An 11026-nucleotide genomic window follows, 5' to 3' on the forward strand; every position below is an offset into this window, starting at 1 on the left:
TCCCAAAGCCTGGCCCTCCCCATCCCAGCAGCTGCCCTGTGGGTTTAATGAAAACTCCAGAGCCCATACAAAAAACTTGTGGGGCGCCACTAACTCATTCAGCAGAGAGCAAGCAGAGCTGCCAACGCTCGGGGAAGACAGTGAGTGGAAAGAAGGTGGGGGAAGACAGTGAGTGGAAAGAAGGCAGACAGGACTGCGCGGTTGGATGTGAGCTCCGCCCCTGCAGCAGAACCCAAAAAGCCAGGATCCTGGCTCCTCAGCCCCTCTCTTCACAATATTTGATTAGGAATTTGGGGGCGGGACCCTGGCCTGGCACAGGCCCGGACATTCTCAGTGCACACGCTCACTCCTTCGCTCTCACACACACTTCCTTCAGCCCAAGGAGTGCACAGGCAGAGGGACGTGGTCACGCTGAAAGTCAGCTCCAGGTAAGTGCAGTCGTTTTACTGGTTCTAGTGACTTGTGGATCCACAAGAAAATAAAGGAAAGGGGCTGGGGAGCGGGAGGGGGCGGCAGGGAGAAGTCATTCCTCACTCTCCCTCTCCGGGCCATGCCCCCAGGATGCTGGAGACAGCCAAGGGGAAGTGGAAAGAAGGGGTCCCGCATACTCCCTTTGTCCTGCAGCTCCTTTCCGATTGTTGGGGGGACCTCCAGTTCTCAGGCATGAAAAAGCAAAGGGGAGCCAGCTCTGCCCAGTTACTACTTATAAATGCCACCCCACTCCCCTGCCCTGTGTCCCTGCAGTCTCTCCTATAGAGGGGCTGTGGGGCCGAAACACTGCTATGTGGGGAGGGAGTTTTGTGTATTGAGTCTGAGAGTGTGTGTGTGTGTGTGTGTGTGTGTGTGTGTGTGTGTGTTGCTGGGGTGAAAGGGAGAGAAAGAGACGTGTTGAGAGTTGACCATGTCTAGGGAGCTGTGAGTGGGGGTCCAGTCCAGAGAGGGCATGGCTTCTGGTTTGACCTCCTCCACTCTGATAGGAGGGAGGGATGGTTCTGTAGAGTGGAGACATGAGAGAGCAGCAGTAACTCCTGAGTAAGCCTCCCCAACTCACAGAGTGGCAGTCTGAGAAACTTCCCCTCACGAAACTCTGAGCACGGGAGGGTCCCTAGCATTAGGGGGTGATTTAAGAGCAGACAACAGGAGATGGGGGCAGGACAAGCAGAGGCATAAGGTCCCCCCCGCCCCCAAACCCTGTCAGCAGTCAGGGCTCCTAAGGAGAGGCCCACGTGGACAGGATGCATGCCCCTGGAAAGCTGAGTCTTGAGGAGGAAGGTGGCTCTTGTCTGCCAAAGTACCCAGTCTGGAAGGAGAAATGGAGACAGAGGCGCACTGTGCCAGCCTCCAGACAGCCACCTTGGTCCTGCAGGAGCCCAGAGCTGCGCATGGAAAAATGTGCTGCTGGCCGCGCGCCGCTCCATCCGTCTTCTCTCCTGGCCAGAGCCAGGCCCCGGCCAGCGTGCCCAGGCCGTGGGCGATGGGGTTGGCTTCTCAGAAACACTGTGGGCTCTTTGTCCGAGGCTTCAGGCTGCCTGAGAGTGAGCCAGGCTGCCTCTCCGCTGCAGCCCAGAGGCTGATGGGATGAAGCTGGCCTAAGAGAACTGCTTTCAGGGAACCAAGAGGTCTGGGAGGGGTGGTGGACACAGAGTGACTCTATTGTCACGGTCAGGGTGCTTCCCGTCGGTTCATTGGAGTCCGTGCTGGCTTTTAGACTTCTTTCTTTCCCCTGTCCACCGTTGCCAACCCCAGCATGGCCCCAAAGTAAGGTGAGAGATATCTGGGACTTGTTCAGGCCGAAAAAGGGTCTAAGGTTGCCCCATCCAAGGGTGACACTCACACCTCTGGATGGTGCCCATTGCTCACAGGAGCTATGCAGCACTTTGCCTATAGGTAGTCAGAGTAGGGTGCTCAGGCCTGATATGTCACCCCCTGACCCCTCATCTTCCATACCTTCAGCTTCCCTCTCAGATGACACCAAGCCTGCATTTATCCCCAAGCCTGCCTGTTCTCATCTCACTAGCATGTAAGTTCAAAGGCAACAGGCTGATGCCAGTGTGAGGGCCTCGCTATGGAGCCTGGTAATCCAGATGTCTCCACAGGGGATGGCAGGGGGATGCCAGAATCCCATTCTAAAGCCACGTTCCCTTGGGCACCCGTGTAAGTCTTTAATTCCTATTCCCTTTTGTGCTGTTCCTCAATGCATGTCTCCTGGCCCCACATGGCTCTTGCGTAATGTCCGTGGTGGAGCATGAAGAGTGCTAATACTTTCCTAGACATCACAGAGGACAGCAGGTGGGCTGACTCAGACTCCCTGCACCCAGCCACTCTGGAAGACAAGTGCCATTCCTGGGCGCCAGTGCCTGCCAAGTTGCATGTGTAGCCACACACTGCTAACCCAAGAGTATTCTCACCCAGCGGACTGTTCTAGACGCTGGCACTCGGGAGGGCAGCCCAAGCCTCCCCAAAGACTCAAAATCAGAAACCCTCAGCCTGCCCCAGAGACCAAAAGACCTTTCAGCAGTAATTCAGATCTTCCCCCTTTGAGGTCTCCAGCCACTTCTGGAGGTTTCCCAGAGACATGAAAAGAGCCACGGGGCTTTTTCCTTGGACTTTTGAAAATTATTATTTCCCCGGGGAGTCCAAGTTGGATGTGAATTCAGGCCTGAAGAGCACCCCACCCCACAGGGATCGCTATGGGCTCTCCAGCTGCCACAACAGAACCTTCAGGTTGCAATGGATCTGCCCCTCCAAAAAAAAATGCAGCACCCCCATTCAAGTTTCTTCTCATCTCAAAGACTCTGCTTCTGTGCCTCTACGCCCGGGGGGGAAATGCACCCAGTTCCCCGCAGACAGCCGAGGTCCAGCTGGGAGGAGGCATGCAGGAAGGGAGAGCAAGGCTCTATTTTCAGGTGTTTGGCACTAAATCGGATCTGCTCAAAGCCTGAGCCTCAGCCACTCACTCCCTGGAGTCTCACTCATGTCTGCTTGCTCTGTTCTCTCTCCCCTCTTGCAGAGACAACATGCAGTGGGCCTCTGTCCTGCTGCTGGCAGGGCTCTGCTCCCTCTCCTGGGCCCAGTATGATGACGACCCCCACTGGTGGTTCCACTACCTCCGCAGCCAGCAGTCCACCTACTACGATCCCTATGAACCTTACCCTTATGAGCCCTATGAGCCTTACCCCTACGGGGTGGAGGAGGGTCCAGCCTATGCCTATGGCTCTCCGCCCCCACCACCAGATCCTCGCGACTGCCCCCAGGAGTGTGACTGCCCACCTAACTTCCCCACGGCCATGTACTGTGACAACCGCAACCTGAAGTACCTGCCCTTCGTCCCTTCCCGCATGAAGTATGTCTACTTCCAGAACAACCAGATCTCCTCCATCCAGGAAGGTGTCTTCGACAATGCCACCGGGCTGCTCTGGGTCGCTCTCCATGGCAACCAGATCACCAGTGATAAGGTGGGCAGGAAGGTCTTCTCTAAGCTGAGGCACCTGGAGAGGCTGTACCTGGACCACAACAACCTGACCCGGATGCCCGGCCCACTGCCTCGATCCCTGAGGGAACTCCACCTCGACCACAACCAGATCTCGCGGGTCCCCAACAATGCTCTGGAGGGGCTGGAGAACCTCACAGCCTTGTACCTTCAACACAACGAGATCCAGGAAGTGGGCAGTGCGATGAGGGGCCTCCGGTCACTGATCTTGCTGGACTTGAGCTACAACCACCTTCGGAGGGTGCCGGATGGACTGCCCTCAGCCCTGGAGCAGCTGTATCTGGAGCACAACAACGTCTACTCCGTCCCCGACAGCTACTTCCGGGGGTCACCCAAACTGTTGTATGTGCGGTTGTCGCACAACAGTCTCACCAACAATGGCCTGGCCTCGAACACCTTCAATTCCAGCAGCATCCTTGAGCTTGACCTCTCCTACAACCAACTGCAGAAGATCCCCCCAGTCAACACCAACCTGGAGAACCTCTACCTCCAAGGCAATAGGATCAACGGTGAGACCTTGGCAAAGGGGTGTGGGGAGTGGCCGTCTATTTCCCTGGAAAGACCCTATTCTGAGAGCTGGTGGCAACACAAGAGACATAGCAGTAGAGTAACCAGAGAGCACAAATAAAGCAGCCTGAGACCCAGCCTTACACTAACAGCAGGGTTAGTAGAATGTAGTGACCAGCTGGTGGGTAAGAAGACTTCCCAGAAGTAAGTTTCAATGTAGGACCTGAGAGATCAGGGGGCAGGGGCTAGAGGAACTCAGGACAAAGCCATTCTGGGAAGACACATGGCCACGAACCAAGGAACCAGCCATTGAACAGGTCACCTGTAGGCCAGGAAAATGCGTGTGTCTGAGAGGAAGGGGTCCTGTATTGAGGAGCAGTGAGATAGGAGTCTGGAAAGGGTTGGGAGTGGCAGTTCATAGAGAGAAGGGATTGAAGTTGAATTTGTAGGGTCCATCCTGGGAGGGTGGGGGTGGGCGGGGGAGGGAAGGTGGGCTAAGAAACCACGGCATCTGCAGCCTGCTCACCGGCCCAGAAGAGGATGAGCCCTCTGTTCCCACACCATCTACTCCTGCCTCTACAGCCTGGTCTTGTGCTTGGGTGTTTATTTGCTTTTCAAACATAACAGCTGGTGGACAAGAATGTGCAGCCGCTCAGAGCTGAATGCAGTATTTGTTCTGGTCAGTTCTCCCTGGAGTTCAAGGAGTCCCTGGAGGCAGGGCAGAGGTCCCCCTGGAATAACATGAGCCTGACCACGACAAAGCCCTGGGGTGGTGGGCGAGGATACTGGGCTTCTTGTCTCCCAAGCACTTCCCTGCAGATGCCTAAAGGAACCCAAAGAGCTGCCTCTGGACCTAAATATTCCTTGCAGATTGGATTACCTGGTGGCTTGTCAGCTCCTACTCAGAATCTTGTGCTCAGACTGTGCTTACACGGCTCTGGGCCTCTGATGTCTTAATCCTACCCGGAGGGTCCAGAACCAGCATTTAACCTCCCTTCCTCTGTCAGCCAAGTCCCCTCTCCCTGGGGAAAGAAAGACTCACTAACAAAGGGCTTTGAAGCAGAGCCTGCTGAGAGCAAAGAGCACCTATAGGGCTGAGTAATCACCCCTTGTCTCTTGATCCTTTTTCTCCCTGTGCTCAGGGAACAGATCAGTCATTTGCTGAGACGGTAACGAGCTGGACAGCCCTCCGAGTGAGAGAGGCACCAGCCCCAAGGCTGGCAGTGGGGCGAGAAAGCTGATGAGGGCCCTAGCTGGTCTGGCTCAGTGGATAGAGTGTCGGGCTTCGGACCAAAGGGTCCTGGGTTCGATTCTGGTCAAGGGCACGTAGCTTGGTTGCAGGCTCCTCCCTGGCCCGGACCTGGTTGGGGCGCATGCAGAAGGCAACCAATCACGTTTTTCTCTCACGTGGATGTTTCTGTCTTTCCCTCTCTCTTCCACTCTCTCTCTCAAAATCAATGGAAAAATATCCTCAGGTGAGAATTAACAACAACAATAACAACAAAAGAAAGCTGACCAGGTGTCTGTTCCTCTCGTTTGAAGTGCAAGACACCACCATGTGCACTGCAAACCGTTTTTTCCTTTTTTTAAAATTATTGTTTAAAGTATTACATATAGTGTCTTTCTCACTCCAAGGAGGCAGTTCTCTAAGACATCTCCAAGATGTTGCATGCCACAAGGGGTTTGACATTTACCCGCAGCTGTCCATCATTCCACTAGCTCCCCATCATTCCTCCCAGAAGTCACCATTCCCTACCTGCCACCCATTCTGAACCCAGGAGGACTGTCACATCGGAAATGGCATGTGCTATGCTGTGCTCCATCAGAGTTTGACCTTGAAACTGTGAGAGCAAAGAGCATCTGTCATGGGAGAGGACCCATTTGTTACTGCCTAACTATACAATCAGAGAAACTGGGGTGGACATGGCTTCATCCCAGCGTCTGTTACCACCCTGCCCTCATGCAGAACCGTGTTTGCTGCTCAAATATTAGGTGGTCCATCCCTTTCTAAAACTCTGATGAAGATAAGATTACTTTAGTAAAGCGTCCTAAGGTCTCACAAGAAAGTTCTCCTTAAATCAAAAAGCCTAAAAACCTTCTGCCCTGGCTGGCATTGCTCAGTGGTTGGAGCGTTGGCCTGTGCATCAGAGGGTCTCGGGTTTGATTCCCGGTCAAGGGCACACACCTGGGTTGCAGGTTCGATCCCTGCCCCTGGTCGGGGCCCGTGGAGGATCGATGGTGTCTTTCTCACATCAATGTTTCTCTCTCTTTCTCCCCCTTCCTTTTCCTCCCCTCCGCTCTCTCTAAAAATCAATGGGAAAATATCCTCACACCTTGGATGAGGATAAAAAAACAAAACAAAACAAAACATAACATTTTTCAGTGTCTACCCCAAATCCCTTCTTGTACAATTTAAGCCAAATCCTCTTTGTCTCATTATTAGTCTCTCCCCTAGTCTTCTCTTTAGACAAACAGCAATTCCTTATTTTTCTTAATTAGTAAATTAATGGGCCTGGCACATTATTGGAAAAGCAATGCACAATCACTGTTACTAGCTTTTCTTCTTTTTGCCACTTGGACGTTAACAGGCATCGTTTTGCTTTGTCTTACTTTTTGCAGTGCAAAGATGGGGAAACTGAGGCAGGGGAGGAAAAGCAGCCTCTCCGTGTCACCCGGGCTGTGTGGCATTGCCCTCTGAGCCCCTCCTTTCGAGGAGCACCTCCCTGAGGCAGATCACCAGCAGGGAAGACAGAGCCCGAGCTTAGCCCCTCTCCTAGGGCGAATGACAGAAAGGGCCCCCTGCAGGGGCGGGGGTGCAGGCGGGATTGAAGCAACGCCCCGAGGGAGGATCCAGAAGATGGGCAGGAACTAAAGGGTGTGCAGGGGACAGGCCGCCCTCCCCCTCCTCTTCCTTCTTCCACTAGCATCGCCCTCAGTTTTTCCAGCCTGGCAGCGGCAGGGAACACAGCTCGGACTGTACTCAGCAGCTCTGGGATCCAGCGGAGCAGGGCGGGTCCAGCAGCAGGAGTTTGGAAAGTCTTATGTCAGCTTTCAATCTGGGCTGGAACGTGTCCTCAGAGTCTCCAAGCAGAAGAGCCCTGTGCTCTGAATGAGCTTGGAGAAGGAGCTCAGGGGGCTCCCGGTACCCAACACGTGGGCAGAATCTACACACTGTGTGCCCACAGCCCCCGGGGCCCCCGCATTTATGTGTGCAGAGCTGGGAGCCAGGATTTGAACAGGGGGTAGAGGTTCTATCCTGGGACCTCCAGCGCAGTCCCAAATAGGGTTGGAAATGCTACTCACGCTGGGCCACTCCGGGTCTCCCCAGCTCACCCCGCCCACTGCTGCCAGGCAGACACCATAGACGCAGCCCCGGGCCTTTGCTCTGCCTGCAGCCTGCCCACTCCGAGTCCGCTCGACCCATTCCCCAGGACCAGAAAGGAAACATCCCAGAGCGTTTCAGGTTTCCTCTCCCGCCCTAGTGCACTCTGGAAAAGGGCATCCCTCCCCTCCCCTCCTTATGCCTTGGGGCTGGATTTTCTGTCTTCTGTTCACATGGGCTGCAGCCTCACCTCGTCTCCTCTTGGTCAGTTCTTAACAGAGACGGAAACCAATTGATTGTATTCATTTAAAAACCCGTTCTTCCCCCGCCTGTGAGCTCTCTGTACTGTCTTCCTTGCAACCTTCACTTCACCCCCACAACGCCCTCCACCCGTCGCCCCCCGGGAAGAGTCAGAAAACCTTCCTCCCACTCCTGCTGCCCAGCTTCAGGCCGGCAGAGCCGAGAGCGCCTCCGATGGACACAAAAGCGGGCCCCACCCTGGCTCAGCCCCGGGTTCCAGCCCTGGAGATGTACCGTGTGGACCCTGCCCTTGTGAGAGACCGGACCCAGACCGACACTCACATGGGCATCTTCCTCAAGCCCTTCCCACGTGCGGGAGCCCTAGGGGCCTCCGAGCTTTTTGGTGGCGACTTCTGCTGTCCCTGCTGCATTTTTAACTGAGTTCCTGTTTTTCTCCTCTCAAGTTCCTGACCCGTAGACCCTGGACAGAGGCGGTTGACGTGTCTAAGAGGACAACCAGAGGGAGAAGGGGGTGAAAAGCTGCAGAAGAGTTCGTTAAAACCGAACAGAACTATCGCACCTATTAGGGATTACGTGGTTTGGGGGGAAAGCTCGGAAAGGGGGGGATTCTTTGGGGATTGAAAAGAAAGAGATAAACCACAATCATACGGAATGCAGGAGGCAGGGGAATCGTGTACTTGGCTCCTGGGGTTCTTGGCGGCCTGGCTCGTAGGACTTTGCGTGTCCTGGAGCCTCAGCGCCTTGCTCACCCCCGGAGCCTGGCCCGAAAAGGTGGTCTCTCCGCCGCCCCGGAGCTCTCACGTTAATTTCCTGCCACTTTCTCTGTGTGCAAAGTGGCAGGAGCTATTCCGGCTCTGAGTCCCTCCATTTCCCTTGTCTTTCATCTCAGAGCAAATGAGCCAAGCCCTCCCAAACGCTACCCATACCTCTCGCTGCCAGGGCTGGTCTTTGCTTTCCTCTGCTTCCCCCTGCTGCACGCAGATGGGAAGGGAGCAGGTCCTGGTTGAAGAACACCCCAGGGCATCCCAGGGTCTGCAAAGTGCTGTCCAGGCCCGGGTGGGTTGGAGGCTGGAGCGGCAGACACAGCTGAGGTCTCACTCTTGCGCCCCCTAGTGGTAGGAGTCGGTATGACTCCAACCCTAGAACCCGCTTGGGCCACCCAGCCAAGCTCCGGCCCTGGCATCGCTGTGGATCCGGGACCCTGACCCGGGCTCCTCCCACCCACCTCCGCCCCTCTTGTGCCCGCAGAGTTCTCCATCAGCAGCTTCTGCACCGTGGTGGACGTCATCAACTTCTCAAAGCTGCAGGTGCTGCGCCTGGACGGGAACGAGATCCAGCGGAACGCCATGCCCGAGGACGCGCCCCTCTGCCTGCGCCAGGCCAGCCTCATCGAGATCTGAGCGGCCCTGCCCCTCCCTGCGCGGGGCCCGAGCCCCCACGCCCACTGCATTTGGCTTGACGGTTTGGTTTGGCTTTTGCTGGAAGGTCTAGGACAGACCATGTGACAGAACTCCACGGGCTCCCCTGACATCTTCTTCCCTGTAGGCAGGGTCGGGTGGGTCAGGGCACAGGCAGCGGAGGTGCAGGGCCCAAGCTCCCTTTCCCGGGACAGGGGTGGCGGCAGAGGGAGCAATACCCGGCAGTCCCAGCGTCAGGCATCTCACTACCCTTAGCTTCTTCCCGAGGTTCTGGTGTCATGAGCTCTAACAGTTGCCCGGGCACAGTGCATTAGCTATTTTCCCAACAATCCCCGACTCTGAGCAGTGCCTGGCCGCTCCCCCGTGTGGGGCTGGTCATGCCACCCCCTGGGCTGGCACTCGCTGCTCCTCAGAATATACCTCTGTCCAACTGCCTCCCAACTCCCCCTCATCCCCTCAACTTGCCCCCTGGACAGCTCTCTGGCCTTAGCCCCAGACAGGAGGCCCCAAGGCACCGGGCACCTGCCTGCCAGAGGGCCCACCCCTGTGCCTGCAATTGGAAGGACACAAGAGTCACCTCTCTGCCTCCCTAACCTCACGCCTGGAAAGCCACCAGACTCAAGGTCACCATGATGATGACAATATTCAGGGCCCGATGTGGGAGGGGACAACCAGCTTAGGGGGCTCTGCTTTAGCAGGTAGATGGGACTTCAACAGAGGAAGGTCAGGCGGACCAGGCCGGATGAGGAGGCTGCGCAGTGGTCCCATCTTGCCCCACGCTCTGCATGGCCAGCAGCTCCCTGCTTGGGTCTTATATCCTCAAGGGAGAGACCCAGCATGAGAAAGGTGGTTTGGCCTCTCCTCTTACCAAGCACGAAGGCCTACATCCTGATGGGAGGGGCAGACTCCAGCCAGCCCCGGGCTTGCCTGCTGGCCCGAGGAGGAGGCGGTGGCCCACCTGTGTTCACTGCTTTGTGCTGAGGCCACGGTTCTGCAGGGCCAGCGCTGGCTGGAGATGCTCACCGGTCGCTGAAGCCCAGGCCAGGCAGCCAGCTCCTTCCAGTGCTGAGCATCAAACCCTCTGCTTTTGCAGCTCTGAGCTACACTCTCATTACTGAAGGTTCCTGTTGCTTTATAGCTTGGCTGCAGAGCTTTGAAGTCTCCCCATTTCTGAAAGGTAATGTCACCTGGAGCCTGACCCTCCTCTTTGGGGCCCCCATGGGGGTGGAGCCACCTGGGAAGCCCGGGGCAGGGACGGCTGGAAGAGAGGTGGCCCTAGCCTGGCCCCTGCCAGATGCCATGGTGTCGCTGATACTGTGCGTGTTTGGAAGCAGCGTCCCCAAGAAGCGAAGGAGGGATCCTTGGACTATGTTCTTGGTCCCAGACCCTGAAATCCACAAAAGCCAAACAAACCAGCTCATTTCAACAAGGGAGCTCTGATGTGAGGGGCAAGGCTGCCCCCGCCCCAGGCTCTTCAGAAAGCATCTGCATGTGAGCACCATCATGCCGCTATAAAGGATCCTTGTTACAGGAACAGCATGAGTGGTGGCCGACTGACCAATAAAGGTATTTTACAACTGCATCTGCAAGAATGGAGTCATTAAAGGCAGGCACTTTGATTGGACCTAGTGGGGTCACGTCAGCCTCAGGCAGGAAGAGCCCACCTTCTCATCTATTCTGCTTGGGCAGATGTAGCTAAAGGCAAAAAAAAAAAAAAAAAAAAAATCACCTGTATAAAATCTCTAGTAAGCATACTTTGTGCATTGGAAGTTCTTCCTGAAGTCTAATTTCAATCTCTCTAGCTACACATTTCCTTCCATTGGGTCCCCCAGAGATAAAGAACTGGCTTTCTTCAAGCATTCTGTTTTTTCTCCTTCCTTCAGCCTCCCTTGTCAAGCCAGTAATTCTGGGTCCCAGGGGGCCTGAGTATAGTTGCCTTAACCTCTCCTGCCCTCTAGCGGCAACTGTGCAGAACTGGGGGAAGTCAAGCTTGACAAAGCCCGACTGGGCCCGGAGGGGGAAAATAAG

General features: G+C 55.6%; 1 protein-coding gene across 1 annotated transcript; it reads left to right on the forward strand.

The window, feature by feature from the left end:
• The first annotated feature begins 295 nt into the window (after nt 1-295).
• Nucleotides 296-10635, forward strand: FMOD (fibromodulin). The gene is made up of 3 exons (XM_008154233.3): nt 296-428; nt 3011-3999; nt 8829-10635. The coding sequence occupies exons 2-3, from the start codon at nt 3018-3020 to the stop codon at nt 8978-8980; spliced, it is 1134 nt and encodes a 377-aa protein (XP_008152455.1). The 5' UTR covers nt 296-428; nt 3011-3017; the 3' UTR covers nt 8981-10635.
• The last annotated feature ends 391 nt before the right edge of the window (nt 10636-11026 follow it).

Source organism: Eptesicus fuscus, chromosome 22 (genome assembly GCF_027574615.1).
Source record: "Eptesicus fuscus isolate TK198812 chromosome 22, DD_ASM_mEF_20220401, whole genome shotgun sequence".
Lineage (NCBI taxonomy): Eukaryota > Metazoa > Chordata > Mammalia > Chiroptera > Vespertilionidae > Eptesicus > Eptesicus fuscus.

Excerpts from the sequence above, each read along its gene's own strand:
- FMOD (XM_008154233.3), top strand. The coding sequence starts at position 3,018 with ATGCAGTGGGCCTCTGTCCTGCTGCTGGCAGGGCTCTGCTCCCTCTCC. Across the intron at positions 4,000-8,828 it reads CCAAGGCAATAGGATCAACG|AGTTCTCCATCAGCAGCTTC; the intron begins GTGAGACCTTGG and ends TTGTGCCCGCAG.